The sequence below is a fragment of the Glycine soja genome, chromosome 19, assembly GCF_004193775.1.
Source record: "Glycine soja cultivar W05 chromosome 19, ASM419377v2, whole genome shotgun sequence".
Taxonomy (NCBI): domain Eukaryota; kingdom Viridiplantae; phylum Streptophyta; class Magnoliopsida; order Fabales; family Fabaceae; genus Glycine; species Glycine soja.
The window spans coordinates 39471859-39488744 of record NC_041020.1 but is presented as its reverse complement, the minus strand read 5'-3'; the positions used below and the strand labels follow the sequence as shown (position 1 = coordinate 39488744).

Genomic DNA, 16886 nt, shown 5'->3' with positions numbered 1-16886 from the left:
ACTCAGGCGTTACAAAATGAAAAAAATGAATAATAAATATATCAAAATCTTTCTTTTTGCATTCTTTTTTACTGTATTTATGACTATATTAAAGTATTCGTTTTCATATTTGTATTTTTATACGATCCTTGCTTTTTTTTTTTCATTTAATCTTCATTTTTTTACTGCTAATCTTCCCCATTTGTTTTCCATTTCTCCTTTTCTTAATCTGTGCATGAACCGTATCTATCTGAGAAAATATAAGCTGGATCCATTTTGATAAGGAATCACTGAATATCCAACACAACAAATGTGGACCGGAAATGTAGCCCCATTCTGAAGATGCAACTAAAAATAGAATGGACTGAAAATAAAGATTATGATTTATAAATAAGAAAAACTATAGAAACAAATTATCAGATTTTCATCCAAAACTTATTTCAATTCACAGAAAAATAAGATATTATATCCCCATATTCTACAGGCTAGCATAACCTTGACTATCTCATCATGCAGTGCTGGCAGATGGCTTCAATTTCTTAGGTGGGGGATTTCCTCCAGAGATAAGCACATATAAATAAAAGCAGAGCATTGCAGAACTGCAAACAAAAATTTCCCGCAAGCATAAAGCGATCAATCCAAAATTAGGACAATCTAACACCCAAGGGGCTAAAAGAACAATTATCAATTTCAAAGACCAAAGTATAATTAATTAGGATAAAAGCAATGGATTGAGATACCTTATAATAGCACTAATGCCCGTTGGAAATATTTTCTTTGCCTGCATCCAGAAATGCAAATAAGTATAACAATTAAATGAGACACAACATAAGAACAGTTTTTTGCCAAAAATAGATGTACTACCAATGAGTAGCTTTGAAAGTTCTTCCAGATAAGAACCCCTGCCAAAGCTGTAAAATAAAGAAACAAGTCAAGAGAGTACATAACACTTATCCTAATAAGATTATGCTGCAGCTTCTTATGTTTCTTCTCTTTTTTTTCTTATTCCAAGACCAATGCCATATTAATGCTGCTTAAATCATATACCTGCTTGTCCTAGAATAAATGGTAAACTCGATTTTCCTTGCCTCCAAACCTTCATGCTAAAGGTGCTAAGGAATAGTAAAGCACCCCCAAAGAGCACACCACTGCCTAGTGTTGCAGGACTCCGTGAAAATAGGAATCCAATAATCCCTCCAGTTAAAACAAATCCACCTACAACAAAAGATAAAGATGAGATATAACATCTTTAATGGGGAGGGGGGATAATTCCCTAATAGAATACTGTATAAATTTTCTCTCTGTACTAAAATAATGTACCACATTTCCATATTATTGATGTCATGAGTCTCAAACAAGAGGTCACCCACAAATACTATACCCTGTTCAGCACAATGTTCCATTTTAAAAACTAATAGGTAAATGTAAAAAGTTTAATAAGCCATAATCTGTATAACACTAGACTCCATAAAACCTTTTCTGAGGTCAATTGTTTGGACCCAAAGTTCAGGTACAGATCAGTTAGTGGACAATAACAGAGGGCCAAAGATCTGGAAAGGATACTACAGGAGCAAGAAAAAGAGATCAAGAAGCTAGTTAATTAGCAAGTGTTAGTAAGTTGCTTGGCACTGTTGAGAGATGACCAGTTAGTTAAATGTAAAAGAATCTGCAGGCATGTAGGAGACATGGGGGATTTGTAATTTTTGAGGGAGAGATGTAACTGAGTTAAGCTCTGGTTTTCTGTCCAAGCTCTTACAGTGAATAACACAATTTTCTTCTAATCTTGGATCTTCTCTCTCTTTCTGCTTTGTGTTGTGACTGGTGTCCCAACATTGGAGAGTCTCAACAGAGAAGATGCAAGGGTTTCATCACCCTTTTTACCCTGAGTTCATTGAGTGAAAAAAATCCTTTGCTTTCGTTGTGGTGAGAAATTACACCCTCTACAAACCCATTCTAAGCTTCTAATAAGCAATTTAAATTGTTAATTCTAGATGAAAACGAAAGGCTAAATTGTTTCAGTCAATTCAAACAGTCCAGTTCTTGGTTGGAGCGAGGACTGGGAGAGCCAAACCCGTCTTGTTGCCTTGTATGCTGGATTGACTAAGAGAAGAGTCCAGGACTTTGTGAAGTCCTGTGATGTCTATTGAAGGAACAAATATGAAGCCACATGCTGGACTCTAACAGCCTCTAGAGATTGATAAACAGATTTGGGAAGACACTTAGATTTCATTATGGGTTTTCCTAAGAGGCTATGAGGCCATTCTATTTGTGTTGATGATAGACTATTAAATATAGCTATTTTGTTGCTTAAGCACCCTTGTATAGCCAAGACAGTCACTGAGCTATTTTCAAGATGTGATAAGGCTGCATGGTATTCCCAAATCAGTGGTTAGTGACTGAGATTCTTTTTTCTTTAGCCGTTCTTGGAAAGAATTGTTTAAGTTGCGAGGGACGTTACTCAGGATGAGCTTTTCGTATCATCTTGAATCAGACAGTCAAACCAAAGTCTTGAAAAGGTGTTTGGAAACCAACTTGAGTTGCTTTACCTCAATGGGTGATGTGGGCTCAGCTATGGTACAACAAATCTTTACAAGCAGCCACAGGTAAAATGCCTTTTGCAGTTGTCTACGGGAGGAAGCCTCCTTCCTACCTTGGAATGCCTCTTATCTAGCAAAACCAGAGTTGAGCCTCTAGCTCAAGATATGAAGGACAGAGATGAAGCCAATCACAGTTGAGACAGAACCTTATACAGGCACAACAGAATGAGTATGTGGATCGACAAAGAAAGGAACAGGTGTTTTGAGGTAGGAAATTAGGTTTCCTTAAAATTGTGCCTAACAACCTGCCAAAGGGGCTGGAACTTGAGTTACAAGATCAAGGGGAGCCAGAATATGTAATGGTGATGGTTAGCAGACAAGTTATTTAGGAGAGAGAAGATTCATCAAAGGCTGGAAAAGTGGAAGGGGAAATTAATAGAAGCACAATGTGGGAGGATGAATTTGTGCCATGTAGCCAGTTTCCTTCTTTCATCCTTAAGGACAAGGCTGAAGCTCCAGGAAAGGGCCATGTTAGGACACAAGGTTCAGTTATGGAGTAGACAACAGAAGAGTTGGTCAGGAAAAAGAGAGATCAGGAAGCAGGTTAGCAGGAGTTAGTGAGTAATGATGAGTTGGAACTAGTTAGTTAGACTTGGGCATTGTTGAGAGCAGGCCAGTCAATCATTGTGAGTGGTGTCCTAACATAAATCAATTCACTTATTATTGATAGATCCTTCACTTAATTTGCTACACTCTTTGAAATTTGAAAAGGTACGATTGTTTTCTATCCCCCTTCACTTATATTTTATCTCTCTATCTAGATCCAACCTAATAAAGAGGTAAACAAATTTCAGACAATTTAGTCTACACAGTCAAAAAATTATAAACCACTTTCCCTCCCATCCAAACCCCCCCTAATTTGAAGGGGAAACAAACACAGGCAAGGAGGCATTCAAGCTCAACGATTTCTAATCCCCTCCCCTCCAAGTTTCTGAATTAAATAACGTAAAAAAAAGAACTACCCTCCCCCTCCATTTCCATCCAACCAAACACACTGTAAGTGGAATGGATTATTATAACTTAACAATAAAGTTGCCTAACATGCAAATTAACTAACAAGGAAACACTTACCAAAGGGGATGCCTAAACAGAAGTCATGAATCTTTGCAGTCCTTTTCGGTTGATGAACACTTTCCTGTGTTGCCTCTCCAAAACCTAATTTTTCAGTATCATGGCCATCTTTTGTAGAATATGAGTGCTTTTTTTCTTCAACATGTAGCTTTGACACATCAGCTGCATAACTTAGTGTATTTTTGGTATCAGACCCAGCAGTATCTGTGTCATGCCTCTCCAGACTCATAACAACTGATAACTAAATGAGACATGCTTCCTGTTTAGTATCAATATCAAATAATTGCTCTAGCAAACTTTTATGTAACATTATTTATGCTGTTATTCAAGCCTAATGATATTTTCTAGCACTATGCCCTGCAATATCAAACGAGAGATATGTGCAAGCATATAGACTTAATATGACTTTCCCCTAAATGTGGAGAAACCTGCGAATCTATCATCATTAAGGCTATAACTCGAATGCTTGATCATGTGCACTTCCAGCACTCTGCTATGCACTTATAAGTTTTGTATTCTCACTAGAGTTGCATATAAAATTATAAATACAAGCATATATGATCAATAAAGCATTCTATCCAGTACTTGTAGAGAAACATGTTTATGGCCTTGTTTGGATAATTTCTCTATAAGAAATTATAGGAGAAGAAAGAAGAAAAAATGAAATAAGCTTATTCTATAAGTTTAAGTTAAAATTAGCTTATGCATAAGCTAATTTGTAGAAGCTATATAATTTAGCTTCTCTAAAAGCTGATCTTAACTTATGCGTAAGCTAATTTAAGTTTATGAGAGAAGCTTTTTTTCTTTCCTTCTTATTTTCTTCTCCTATGGGTGCTTATGGAGAAATTTATCTAACCAGGAACTAAATATAAGCAGTCATGGATGCCAAATTCGAAAGATGTAGATTATGTGAGTTTAACAGCAACAAAGTACACAGTATTAGGAAAGTGTGATACCCAAAAGGAAAGAAGTCACAAGAGGAACATGGATGATAGACATGATGGAGCACACATACACACATACAGCAATAATTGTCATAGATCCATATTAAAAAAAAAAAAAAAAACCACATCATTTGAAAGAGACTGCTCACAAAATTTCCGGTGATTAAAAATATATTGCCTATGGTAACAACAGGCAAACAGCTTTCTTTTATGGATATATGTTAATGACTTAGTGCTGCTCTTTTTTCAGTAATCTGGTTCAGAAGTAACACCAAGTCATACAAAATCCTTTGACTAAAACCAACAAAATCAGACAACAAACTCTATGAACAAAAGGCATTACCTTCAACACCGAATCATGTTTGGGATAGACTGATTAAGAACTAATCATGAAAACAATACATCAAGAAGCCGCTAATAAATCTCAATTATATATATTTTCTTCAAAACAAGCTAATTCAAACACGCAATAAATGTATTCAGCGAGCCAATCCATAAACTAAACAAAATTCCAACCTAACAATTGTGATTCTAACACAAATTCTCATTGGAAATTAAAGTTCTAGAAGCAAAAATTCAGTTTTTTTTAACACTATTACTTCAAACTTCCCTTGGCAACGAATGATTTAGGAAACATCGCTTTAGATCTATGTAGTAACTTCTACATTGGCGTGCTTGATGCAGACAATTGTGGCTAAACACGAACCCTAATATAAGTTACAAGAGACGGTGACAAAATATGATTTCAAAATCAGAAAGAGGATAAAGACCTTGGAGCGAGGGCAAGGGAATAGAAGCGAGCGCCGCCGGAGGTGTGAGCTGCGGTGGACGGCGGAGAAGCAGCCAAGCTGAGAAATTGCCGTAGCCGCCGCCATTTCTGCCCTCACCACGCGCTTTGATGTGAAGTGCTGCGCTGAGATTGGATTTTATTGTGAAGAGAGTCAGAAAGACCGGTCAACGCTTCCGCCACCGAAGAGCCGGTGTGGTCGGTAAATACATATTTTAAAAAAACAAATAATTTTTATTCTACTAAATCATTTTCTTATAAATTATTTTATTTGTTAAAGAAGAAAAAATGTGAAATATTTTTTTATAATAAAGATAATTTTTTCATCAAAATAATTTTTTTATAAATTGGTAAGAAAATTATAAAAATATAATATTTCTCTTTGAAAATGGAAAATTAACATAGTAGATAAATATTAAAAGGAAAATGTTATTGAACAACTATCCTGTTTCATAATTTTTTATTATGAATAAACTAGTAAATTTGTTTTCAAATTCAGTTTATCGAGTTTTTAGTGATGTTATTATATTTATTTATGTAATATTTAATCAATTAAATAATTTTTTGGTAATAATCAATATTAAATATAATAAAATACTTATAAATTGCTATTAAAATGCTTCTTATAAATTATATTAATATATTCTCACATTTTATTTTATTTTTCTCATATTTTAATATATTAAGAAATAAAAAATGAAAATTTATTTTAAAACAAAAATTATAAAATTAGAATCAAGAAATTTATTTATTACATATTTTTTAAAAAATTGGTTGATCAACTTAAACACTTAGTTGAAAAGATACAGAAATATAATTGATGTTTTCTAGTTTTATTATAATTCTGTACGTCGTTTAGTCAAATGAAACAAATATATAATTTGATTATTTAAATAATTAACTTGATATTCAATATTTTTTAATTATTACCTTTTATGATTTTTTATTTTTTTATATACAAATTTTAAAAATATTTTATCTAAAATTAAAAGGAGGATAAAAATTGCTTAGTTTAATTATAATTGAACACATTTTCATTATAAAGAATAGTCATTGGAATAATGAAAATATGATAATTGTTTAGATGATTGTGGTGTTGTTTCAACTCACTATCTTTTGTTTTATCCATAATAAATTTCGAATTTTGACAAAAGTGAAACACCAAGTTAACTATAAGTTTCGTTTTACAGCTTTTGTATTTATATTCTATTTTTTTTTTTTCATATTTCCATATGAAAATTGAAATAGACAAGTACAAGAAAATGGATGGGAAATTAGTTGTTTCCTTTGTGTTAATTTCTTTCTTGTTTTTTTTTTTTTGAGCGAGGGAAAACCCTGTTTCCCAGTTTTGTTAAGGTTGGCGCAGTCACTTACTAGACTCACTCGAGCGCCAAAAACCCTTGTCTTGCTTTCGTTTCCTTCTTAAACAAACTATACTCTACTTAGGTAAGCTGGGATCGAAGAAAAGAACATCATGTGCATAAGCTAGCTTCGTGCTGTGTTTTGCTGTCTCAAATGTTTATGAAGTTGTAAATGCCGCCACACGTCTCTGTTGTCTCATAAAAATGTCTCTTTTGCCTCGTCTTCATATCTTAGCTAGGCCTTTACTCTCCCCCTTCTGCCAGGTCCTCTCTCTCTCTCTCTCTACACTTTCATTATCATTGTTTTTGTTTTCTTTTTCCAAAACCCCTTCCTCTCTCTTTCATATTTTTTTGCAACAACTACTTACCCATAGACTGAACATAACGTTTTTTTATTAAATGTGAAACCTGGTTGCGTCTCATTTATTAAAGTTTTATTTATTTTTTATTTATTTAATGTACTGTGTTAAATTAGAAGAGAAATTTGAAGTGTGGTAATGCTCCTGATGGAACCGATTTGTGGATTTGGTTTGATAGTTCAATTGAGCTGGCTAATGTTCCTCTAATGTTGTTAATTCAAAGCATTGTTATATTTGTTTAGGTTCTGTTTGGATGAACTTCTGCATAAGTACTTATGAAAGAAGAAAGAAAAAAGGGTAAAATTAGCTTATGCTTGAGCTAATTTGTAGAAGTTCTCTCATATTAGCTTATCTGAAAGCGTATTTTTACTTGTGCATTATTTTATGTGAGAAGCTTATTTCATTTTCTTTTCCTGTAAGGGCTTATGGAAAAGTTTATACAAACATGGCTTTAGTCTGATGTGAGTTTTCATTTTGGGATTAGATGTTCTTTCATAATGTTAATAGGTTTTAATCAAGTTAAACCTATAGTTACTGATTGAATACACGTCAAGTGTGGTAATTCATTTTATTTTCCTTTCTGACCCTTTCTATTGTGTTTATTTGTTTCCATTTCCCCTAAATGAGTATTGTCTAAACCATTGTCTTCTCCTTTGTGACAAATTATGTCGTTTTTTTTTTCTTCCCAGAATGGAGGTAGACAAATAATGAGCAGAATTGGCATGACTGCCTGCTCTCTTTCTTCTGCAGGTACTAGTTCCCATGCCTTCTAGTGTACCTGTGATTGTGTGTGTTTGTGTGTCTATTTTGCATGAACTTTTACTGGCTTTTTTCTGTGGGCATCGTTATCTTTTACTTTGTGTATTATGGATTATGAATATAAGTATGTCTTTCATTTCTTTGAAGAATAAAATTATCATAAATGATGTGTTAAATAACAAGCATTTCAGCTGAAGCTTCAGATTTTGAATGTGATGCGATCCATGATGATGTCAAAGCAGCAGAGAAAGATAATGCACTTTGCTTGGCTGTCTCGCAGCTTGCTAGCGAGTTTAGCAAGGAATCTATGTTATCTCTGCAGAAGATTTTTGGTGTACGCCGTGCTCATGTGATATCTACAGGCTCCTTGAAGCTTGATCTAGCTCTGGGAATTGGTGGACTACCAAAGGTGACAATAGGACTTGTGCATCTGTCCTTTAGAGTTTAGACTATTGTTTGGTGTAAGAAAATATGTTGCACATTTATGAGATGGGGATATGTATCATGTGCTCACATTTTGCTGGTGGATGACCCAGTGAAATTGTGTAGCAGTAGCAGTATAACATATATTTGCTTTTTCTTTGATGGTTAGATAGCCTTAAATTCTCTGGATTTACTAGTTGATATTAATATGAAACTGAAGCCCAAAACGAAAATTCTTAGCAATAGGGCTTTAACTGGAAAATAATTCAGGTTGAGTGTGGTTACCAAAAGTGTTTAATATTGATATTTAGGTATAGATAGATATATTCAGACCAGGAATCTAGGGGTCATAAGTTCCCCAATACAATTAGTCATCCTGTCTTCATCATTTCTTCATCCTAGTTCCCTTTCCCACTTAATATCCTCCCACTATTTATCTGCAGTTCTGCACTGGTAGAAGCTTAGAATAGTTTTTCTTTGCATTGTTAATTGTGATAAACTTAGAAAGTTTCCATCTTTTATATTTATAATGTATCCTAAATGGGAGGTCTTTTCTACTGAAATTAAAAAGTTTATTATTTTAAGAACTTTGATTCTCCATATTTAAGTGAGCTGGAGCCGGCAAGATCTTTTCAGTTTAGCTCTTGTGATGGTTTCATTTTTTTCCTCTCATCTCAGCTTTTTGCTCTTGAAACACCCATAAGATTCAGAATTTGAACCTTTTGCAGCCAAAGGGAATCTTTCTTTAAGCCTCTTAATGATATATTATGTGTATTATTCACTGTCAGAATTAGTCAGCTGTTTAAAGCAGCAGACCACATGAATTTGACAAAATAACATTTTTTTCCTACAGAGCAACCTTTCTCTTCTTTTGATATACCCTTTCACTCTCTCTTGCCAGATCTTAACTATTGGATGATAGATGATCACTTTAAATTTGTAATGTAGGCATGTAGCTCTTGAATGCTTTGGCAACTATCAATAGTATAGTTTTGGGTTGGTCAACCTTTTCCTGATCGGCACTTGACTGACTTTGCTGGAAATGATGATTCTTACTCCTAGCATTGGATTATTATCCCATTATATTCACAAATTTCCTAATGTGTATTGCATTGCAACATTTTAGGGCAGGATTGTGGAAATTTATGGACGAGAAGCAGCTGGTAAGACTACACTTGCAATTCAAATTATTAAAGAAGCTCAAAAGCTTGGAGGTACTTATCTGAATTTCAGTATTTCAGATTTTTAGACCCACTTCAAGTATATAAATAAGTTCTCAATTAGTTTTTAGTTTTATTGGGGATGGTCTGTTTATAGAGATTTCTGTTCAAGTTTCTTATGAGTACTAATTATGTTAATAAGGGATTGGAGTGACAATCAATTCTTGGCTAAGCAATGATAATGAACTTTTGGAGCTTGGTATGCAAAAATATTTTCTTTGTGCTATACTCCCTCCATTTCTTTTTATCTGTCCACTTTTGATAGGAGATTTTGTTTCTATTTATCTGTCCACTTAGAAGTTCAAGACAATATTAATTACTATTTCTCAATCATGCCCTTATCTCCTCTTAATTCTTAAATACTTCTCACACTTATTATAAATAAATGAATAGGAAGTTAATAATAATTTTAATATAAACGAGGATATTAATTACATTTGATCATTTGTGTTAACTTCCGAAGTGGACAAATAAAAAAGTGGAGGGAGGACAAAATATAGATGCTTGAGAGGTCAAATATACATCAAAGCATATATGCACAGTTCCTGCCACCCTGACTTATTCTAAGTTTCAACATGAGTAAATTCTTCAATCATGTAACTAGAATTTAGCACAGTTATGCTTCCTTTAAGTACAAAATGTGCAGGTTAAAAGCTCTATGTCAGTATACAGAAACTTCCTGATGAGCTCTTAAGTCGTAAACTGTCATCAATTATTATTTTTCCTATAATTAGCATCATATGATTTTATGGTTTCTCAAAAGTGAAACATAGAGAAAGAATTTAGGCAAAAAGAAGAATCTTGTTTGAGTTTCAAACCAAGAAAATAATTTGGAGGTAGAATATCCAAGAAAAAATTGTCAAATGTGTAAAATGGATTGGAGGCAGCTGTAAGTATTTCCTTCATTTAAAGTAGGTTAGTTTCTTGGTGATGATCTAAATTTATATATTAAATTTGTTCATCATAACAATACTGGAGTGTGTACATGCATGAAATGCACTAAGCTGTTTGTCTCTAAAAGTTATTTCCCTTGACTTTTATTTTTGACCAAAAATTTAAATTAAATGTGTTATTTCTTGTCAATTGATACCTGCAAGATGCTCAGTCATATGCTTCACTTGGAGCCCTATTTCTGTCGGAGTCTAGCGTGCTGTCAATTTCATAGTTTCCGTGTATTTCTGTTGGCAGGATATTGTGCATATCTTGATGTAGAAAATGCATTGGACTTCTCACTTATGGAATCGATGGGCATAGATACTGAAAACCTTCTTATATCACATCCTGATTGTGCTGAAAATTTGTTAAGCATGGTTGATACATTAACAAAAAGTGGTGCTGTAGATGTGATTGTGATTGACAGTGTAAGTCACTGTATTTTGTCTTTAACACCTATTATATTGCACGAGGATTTGGTCCAGTGGGGTGGATTTAGATTACACTGTTTTAATCATAGCCATAGCTTTTTTTCTCATAACTAGTGTTGAACATGCCTTGAAAGTCTGCAACATTTTAGAGAAGGAGAAGAAAATGCTTCCCAAAAGTAAATTATCCCCCTATTGCATCGAATCTGTCATGAGATCCAATAGCAGTGCCTGACTGTCAAGAAATAAGAGCGTTGCCCCCAATTGCAGCAGTAAAAGGCTTTCATCCAAGTATTTAGACTAGCTTTATGGATCCTCCTATTCATTTTCGTTGCTTCCAATCATTTTGTTGAAATTGTAGGATTTAGGTCTGAAATTGATATTGATTCAATATAAAACACAAAATACCAACTCCTATTTATTTATACTAAAACTCTACTCCTAATTCTAGTTACATAAGGAAACAAATGAAATATGAAAGTCACTCCTAAGAGTTAATCTAAGATGCCCTAAAATTGAGTTAAAAAAAAAAAGATGCCCTAAAAGATTCATTCATAAGATATTTTCTATATATTTGTATACATTTCATCATTCATTTTACTCTCACATGAATATAAGATAATTTTGTCACTCCAGGTTGCTGCCCTCGTCCCCAAATGTGAACTTGATCAATTAGGAGTTACCACTAATCGTGATTTACAATCACGAATGATGACTCAAGCACTGCGGAAGATTCACTATTCATTATCTCATTCTCAAACTCTCATTGTTTTCATTAATCAGGTTGAAGCCTTATTACCTGAACGTTTGTGTACCTTGTAGTTTCCATGTCAATTAATACGATATACCAGTGAACCATTAGATGTATCATGCAATACTGTTGTCTTCATGTCCAGATTAGATTGAGTCCAAAATCAGCCAAGGAATATGGATCTGTGGAAGAAGTCACTTGTGGTGGAAATGCCTTGAGATTCTATGCAGCTGTTCGTTTGAGACTTTCAAGAGTGAGATTGATCAAAACTGAGGATAAGGTTAGTTCTTAAGTACTGTTGGGATTATGGCCAACCGGGTAGTCAATATTACTCTGTTGAGGAAGACTTCTCATTCTCAGTCCTGCCACCTTTACTTTTGTATGCTATATTGCTTTTGTTTAATTCATGGAAAGTTACCCAATTTCTCCCTGTCTTTCCCTAACATCCTCTCTTTTCTCATTTTCATTATTTTGTTCCCTTTTGATATCTGATGCTTCAGGTAGAGGGTGTTATGATCTGTGCTCAAGTGGTAAAAAATAAACTAGCACCAGCAGCAACGAAAAGGGCTGAACTGGGTATCAAGTTTGGAAGAGGCTTTTGCCATGAGTCAGATGTCTTAGATTTGGCTTGTGAACATGGAATCTTTGTGAAACATGAGGGAAGCTACTTTATTGAAGGTAACAGTTTTGATAGTAGAGAAGCAGCTGAACTGTTTTTGGCTCAAAATCATGCTGTTTGTGACAAGGTGGTTAAGGATATGAGAAGACTTTATTTTTAAAATCAGGTGGACCTTACATCTTCCTATAAACTTGCTCAGCATGGTTTCACTAGGCCAAATCTCTTTCAATGGTATATATGGCAAACTTTATGTAATTGAGCATTGCCAACATTTTTTATCATCGAGGCATTAATATTGTCTTCTATGGGTACCAAGTATCAACCATTCTTTAGATGAGCTTGTGGCATTTGAAGTTACAAGAATTTTCTGCTGCTTTAATGCGAGTCCCTTGGATCTAGGCATGGAATACTGCAAATCCACACTTCCAAATGAGAAATTTGATTGCTATTGCAAAACCATTTGACACCTTCCGGTGTGTTACTCTATTGGACATGAGTCATTAATTATGTAATGGATCAACTGTAGTACATGAATCAAACTATCAAGGATACTGCTATGCACACCCAGCAAAATTGCTGGTACATTCAACAATTTTGCATTTTTCCCATTTTACCCTTTCGTAAAAGGATGCGGATCAGTTGATCCGTATGAGGCCCATGGATCAATTGATCCGTATGATATGATTCGTGGACCTCATACGGATCAACTTCATATGGATCAGTTGATTCGTGTGAGTTGATTCGTGGGTCTCATATGTTCTAACCAACTGAGCTAATAAATCAATTACATTATAAAATAAATAATGTTGATATACATAACATTAAAATTTTTAATGTATATTTAATGTGCATGTAAATTTAAATAATAAATTTTGTGACAATTAATTTTGATATAACTCATATGAATTATTTAATTTGTATATTTTTTTATAAATAAAAATATTTATTATTAAAAAATTTATATATTAAATTTTTAATAAATTAATTTATTAATATATTAAAAATTTTAATAGTAAATATTTTTATTTATAAAAAAATATACGGATTAAATAATTCATATGAGTTATATCAAAATTAATTGTCACAATTTATTATTTAAATATACATTAGAAATTTTAGTGTTATGTATAACAATATTATTTATTTTATAATGTAATTGATTTATTAGGTTAATTGGATAGAACATTGTACTAATAATTTAAAAGTTACATATTCGATTTTTGTTTGGGTCATTAATTTTAAATTAATTCATCACAAATATTTTTGAAAAAAAAATTAAAAAAAAAATTTGGATTGGACTTATATGGATCAACTAATTTGTATGAAGTTGATCCGTATAAGGCCCACTGATCATCTCATACGGAGTTGATCCGTAGGCCTGATTTGTGATCCGTATGAGGTCCACGGATCAGTTGATCTGTATCCTTTTACGAAAGGATAAAATGGAAAAAATGTGAACGCAACAATTTCGTTGGGTGCATGTAACCGTGCCCAACTATCAATTATGTAATGGGTAATTAATTTTATCAATATTAAGACAACCTCTATTGGGCAAGGAAACATTTGATTACATTGAAATTGAGAAATAACAAAAGATTAAAATATAGAATTCATCATAGCCTTAAATTATGAATTTAATTACTAAAAGAATAGAAATACAAAACAAGAACCAAATATCCATTAAAAAATAGTATACATGAATGCAAATACAGTCAAACATTTTGATCACCCATTTTGTTTTCTAATGTGCTACCGGTTAACGAGATTAACTAAATGCTGAAAAATACTTAACGTATACATATTTTCTTCTTTCCTCTTATTTTCAATCTATTAGCTTATTTAAACATATTATTACAAAAGAAACCTTTAAATAAATTTTAAAGCTGACCTTATCTTTTAAACAAATTGACATGAAAAATCTAAACCCATTCCACTTCGAGTCATTATCAAATTAATATCATTATATCAACATGACTTATGCCCCTTAGTTATAGTTGAGGTGAGTGGACGACTTTATTGGTCTAGAGCTTCCACAAAGCAAAATAAGAAAGTTGTTATTTCTGCTCCCTTTTATTACTCCTACTCTTCTATATAACTTTTTTCTCCAAAATATCCTAAATTTTGCAATCCCTCTTTTGTAATTGGTCTCTTCCATAAATAATTTTGCATTCCCCTTCTTGCACACTTTTCTCCGCCGCGCCATCTAACCACCACATTCCCTTTCTAGCATTTCTCCAATGCATTTTTTATTTTATTTATTACACCCCAATGCTTATGATTGATTTCACCATGTAACAAAGCATTCAATAAAGCGATGGTAGCTACTTAGTATGTTTCAATGGGATTTGCAGGACTTCATTTATTCCTTGTATATGGATTTCAATTTCTTATCATAAATGGAGTTTTATTTATAATGTATTTAATCTTATTTTATTCTTGTAGGCAGCTGAAATGCAGAAGGCTAAGGATAACAAATCTTCATTTGTTGTTGAAGATAATAGCTCCACTTTTGTCACTGGAGTGGAAAACTGAATTACGTTTTATTTATATTTTGGTAATTTTTAGGTTGATTTCATTGCAGCAATAACTAGAAAATAGATTGGAGAATCTTCTAGTTCAAAAGACAAAAGGGAAGAAGAACCTCCACTCTGAGGTCCAAGGGTGCATGGGATTCGTTGGAGGTGGGGTGACAGAGGAGTGCATAAAAGGGAATTGCAAAATCATATCCTGAAGAGGCCAATTACAAAAAAGGGGAGTGCAAATTGTAGCATATTTTTGGGAAATAAAATTATAAAAGGGAGTGTACTAGTTATAAAGGAAAGTGTAAATAGCAACTCCCAAAAATAAAATACATAAGAGTCTAACCCTGGTTTGAAATCGAGGGAAATGGAAAGTACGCTTAGCTTCCACAAATCATCGGTGTTCACAAAATGCTACAGCAGTACCCATACTCAATCCAAAAAATAATAAGTTCAATTGGATTGAGTTGGGTTCAACCCAAACAATTTTCAAAATTAAATCAAATTATTAGTGTTGCATTAGGTTAGTTTGCGTTCATGACTATCCATATTCATGAACACTCTTAGACCAACATTTATATCAAAGATAAAACGTTAACTAATAATAATTTGAAAAAAAAAGAGTAAAATTAACCATAAAACAAAAAAAAATCCTTTATTTTTTATTTTAAAAAATTATAGTACTTACCTAAAATGAGAAATTTTTAGAGTTAGTTATTCTTCAACAAGAACATTTTTGGAGACTTTTCCCAACCTCTTGTATCTTTCAATCTATATTTCATCTTTATTTCTACATTAATTTTTAATATTTTAAAACAAATTATCTTCGTATGTTGTATCACAATATAAATTATTATGATAACTTTAAAATATAATTTATATATTTAGATTATAAATTTTAATTATGTAAAGTAGTAATTTAAGAAAATTTATTTTCTAATGTGCATGTTACCTCCTTGCCAGGGAACTACCTAGCTATAGCTGTTAAGAAGATTAATTAAATGTTGAAAACTAATAATCAATATATTTATTTTTTCTTTGAACTCATTTACACACTCCAATATTTAGTCTTCAACTTGTCTTTATTTTATCATATTATATCTAGTGCTTAAATACTGAAAGGAAAACACTATTTTGTTACAAAAACATTTTTTGTGTAATTGTACGAAGCGCATATAAAACAACTCCACTTTTGATTTCCATAAAATTACTTATTTTTTAAACAACCAAAAACACTCAAACACATCATTTCGTAGGTGATTCGTAATCATCATTTAAACACTAATTTATTAATTTATATAATTAGAATAAAAAAATTTACATATTAAAATATTTACTTAATTTATATATTAATTGATGCAATTATATTTATTTTTATAATTAGAATAAAAATAATTTGTATATTAAAATAAATTTACAAAATAATTCATATATTAATTTATGAAATTTAATTATAAATTGGTAAAATAAAAATAAAAATATTAAACTATTGAAAATAAAAATATATAAAATTATATAAAATAAAATTAAAAAAATTATATATTAATTTTTTTAATTTATAAGTTTTTATAGATCGAAAAAAATTAATAACTCTTGATTAATGATGCATACAAAATAATGTTTATAAAATTATATATCCAGATTTTTTTTTATTTTTCACTTTATTTAATCGCTTGTTACATGAGCATTATTTCACAACTTATGTAAGCATAAGCATCACATAAACACCAATACACATGTCAAAGTTAAGGTTTGACTTTAATGAACAACCCATGAAAAAACAAATTATTTAATTTTCTGAAAAATAAAAAAATTAAATACCTTGATTTAAAAATAAGAAGATTAAAATTACAAATTTAAAATTATAAAAGACCAAAATTATAACTTAACCTAAAAACCGATTTCCTTCTCTTTTTACATTTTATTCTTTCTTTCCTTCCTTTTTTTTTTCTTAACCCCACTATATTTCATTGGATGAACATTTATCATTACTCTTAAATGTTTTGAACACTAACAAGAGAGGGAACTTGACGTGTGAAGTACTCCACGATCAACAAATCGCTAGGTAATCACTAGGATATTGATCATATTATGAAAGCTGTTTTTGTTATTCATCCAAGTTCTAGCTTAGCTAGG

The 16886-nt window shown here is 32.0% G+C and overlaps 2 protein-coding genes across 4 annotated transcripts; one reads left to right on the top strand and one right to left on the bottom strand.

Moving 5' to 3' along the window:
• Positions 1–228: 228 nt before the first annotated feature.
• LOC114400776 (protein FATTY ACID EXPORT 1, chloroplastic-like) lies at positions 229–5545 on the bottom strand. 2 transcript variants are annotated; one of them, XM_028363410.1, is made up of 6 exons: positions 5362–5545; positions 3648–3888; positions 1027–1194; positions 844–890; positions 720–760; positions 229–578 (listed from the first exon to the last, which is right to left on the bottom strand). In XM_028363410.1, exons 1-6 carry the CDS (start codon positions 5464–5466, stop codon positions 488–490), a joined length of 693 nt encoding a protein of 230 aa, XP_028219211.1. In that variant the 5' UTR covers positions 5467–5545; the 3' UTR covers positions 229–487. The 2 variants fall into 2 exon arrangements, with proteins under 2 accessions (XP_028219211.1, XP_028219212.1); XM_028363411.1 differs by having other exon boundaries at positions 3648–3906; positions 5362–5504.
• Positions 5546–6683: 1138 nt separating this feature from the next.
• LOC114399065 (DNA repair protein recA homolog 2, mitochondrial) lies at positions 6684–12823 on the top strand. Of its 2 annotated transcripts, none has more exons than XM_028361165.1 (8): positions 6684–7003; positions 7788–7848; positions 8061–8266; positions 9407–9494; positions 10689–10861; positions 11498–11644; positions 11758–11892; positions 12113–12823. In XM_028361165.1, the coding sequence occupies exons 1-8, from the start codon at positions 6944–6946 to the stop codon at positions 12389–12391; spliced, it is 1149 nt and encodes a 382-aa protein (XP_028216966.1). In that variant the 5' UTR covers positions 6684–6943; the 3' UTR covers positions 12392–12823. The 2 variants fall into 2 exon arrangements, with proteins under 2 accessions (XP_028216966.1, XP_028216965.1); XM_028361164.1 differs by having other exon boundaries at positions 6685–7003; positions 8049–8266.
• The last annotated feature ends 4063 nt before the right edge of the window (positions 12824–16886 follow it).

Bases quoted from the DNA above. Each gene is read 5' to 3' on its own strand.
- LOC114400776 (XM_028363410.1), bottom strand. From the start codon at position 5,466: ATGGCGGCGGCTACGGCAATTTCTCAGCTTGGCTGCTTCTCCGCCGTC. The intron at 3,889-5,361 runs GTCTTTATCCTC...TGTCTCATTTAG, and splicing joins TCCCTTGCCCTCGCTCCAAG to TTATCAGTTGTTATGAGTCT. The intron at 761-843 runs GTAGTACATCTA...TTCTGGATGCAG, and splicing joins ACTTTCAAAGCTACTCATTG to GCAAAGAAAATATTTCCAAC.
- LOC114399065 (XM_028361164.1), top strand. From the start codon at position 6,944: ATGTCTCTTTTGCCTCGTCTTCATATCTTAGCTAGGCCTTTACTCTCC. The intron at 11,645-11,757 runs GTTGAAGCCTTA...CTTCATGTCCAG, and splicing joins TCATTGTTTTCATTAATCAG to ATTAGATTGAGTCCAAAATC. The intron at 11,893-12,112 runs GTTAGTTCTTAA...CTGATGCTTCAG, and splicing joins TGATCAAAACTGAGGATAAG to GTAGAGGGTGTTATGATCTG.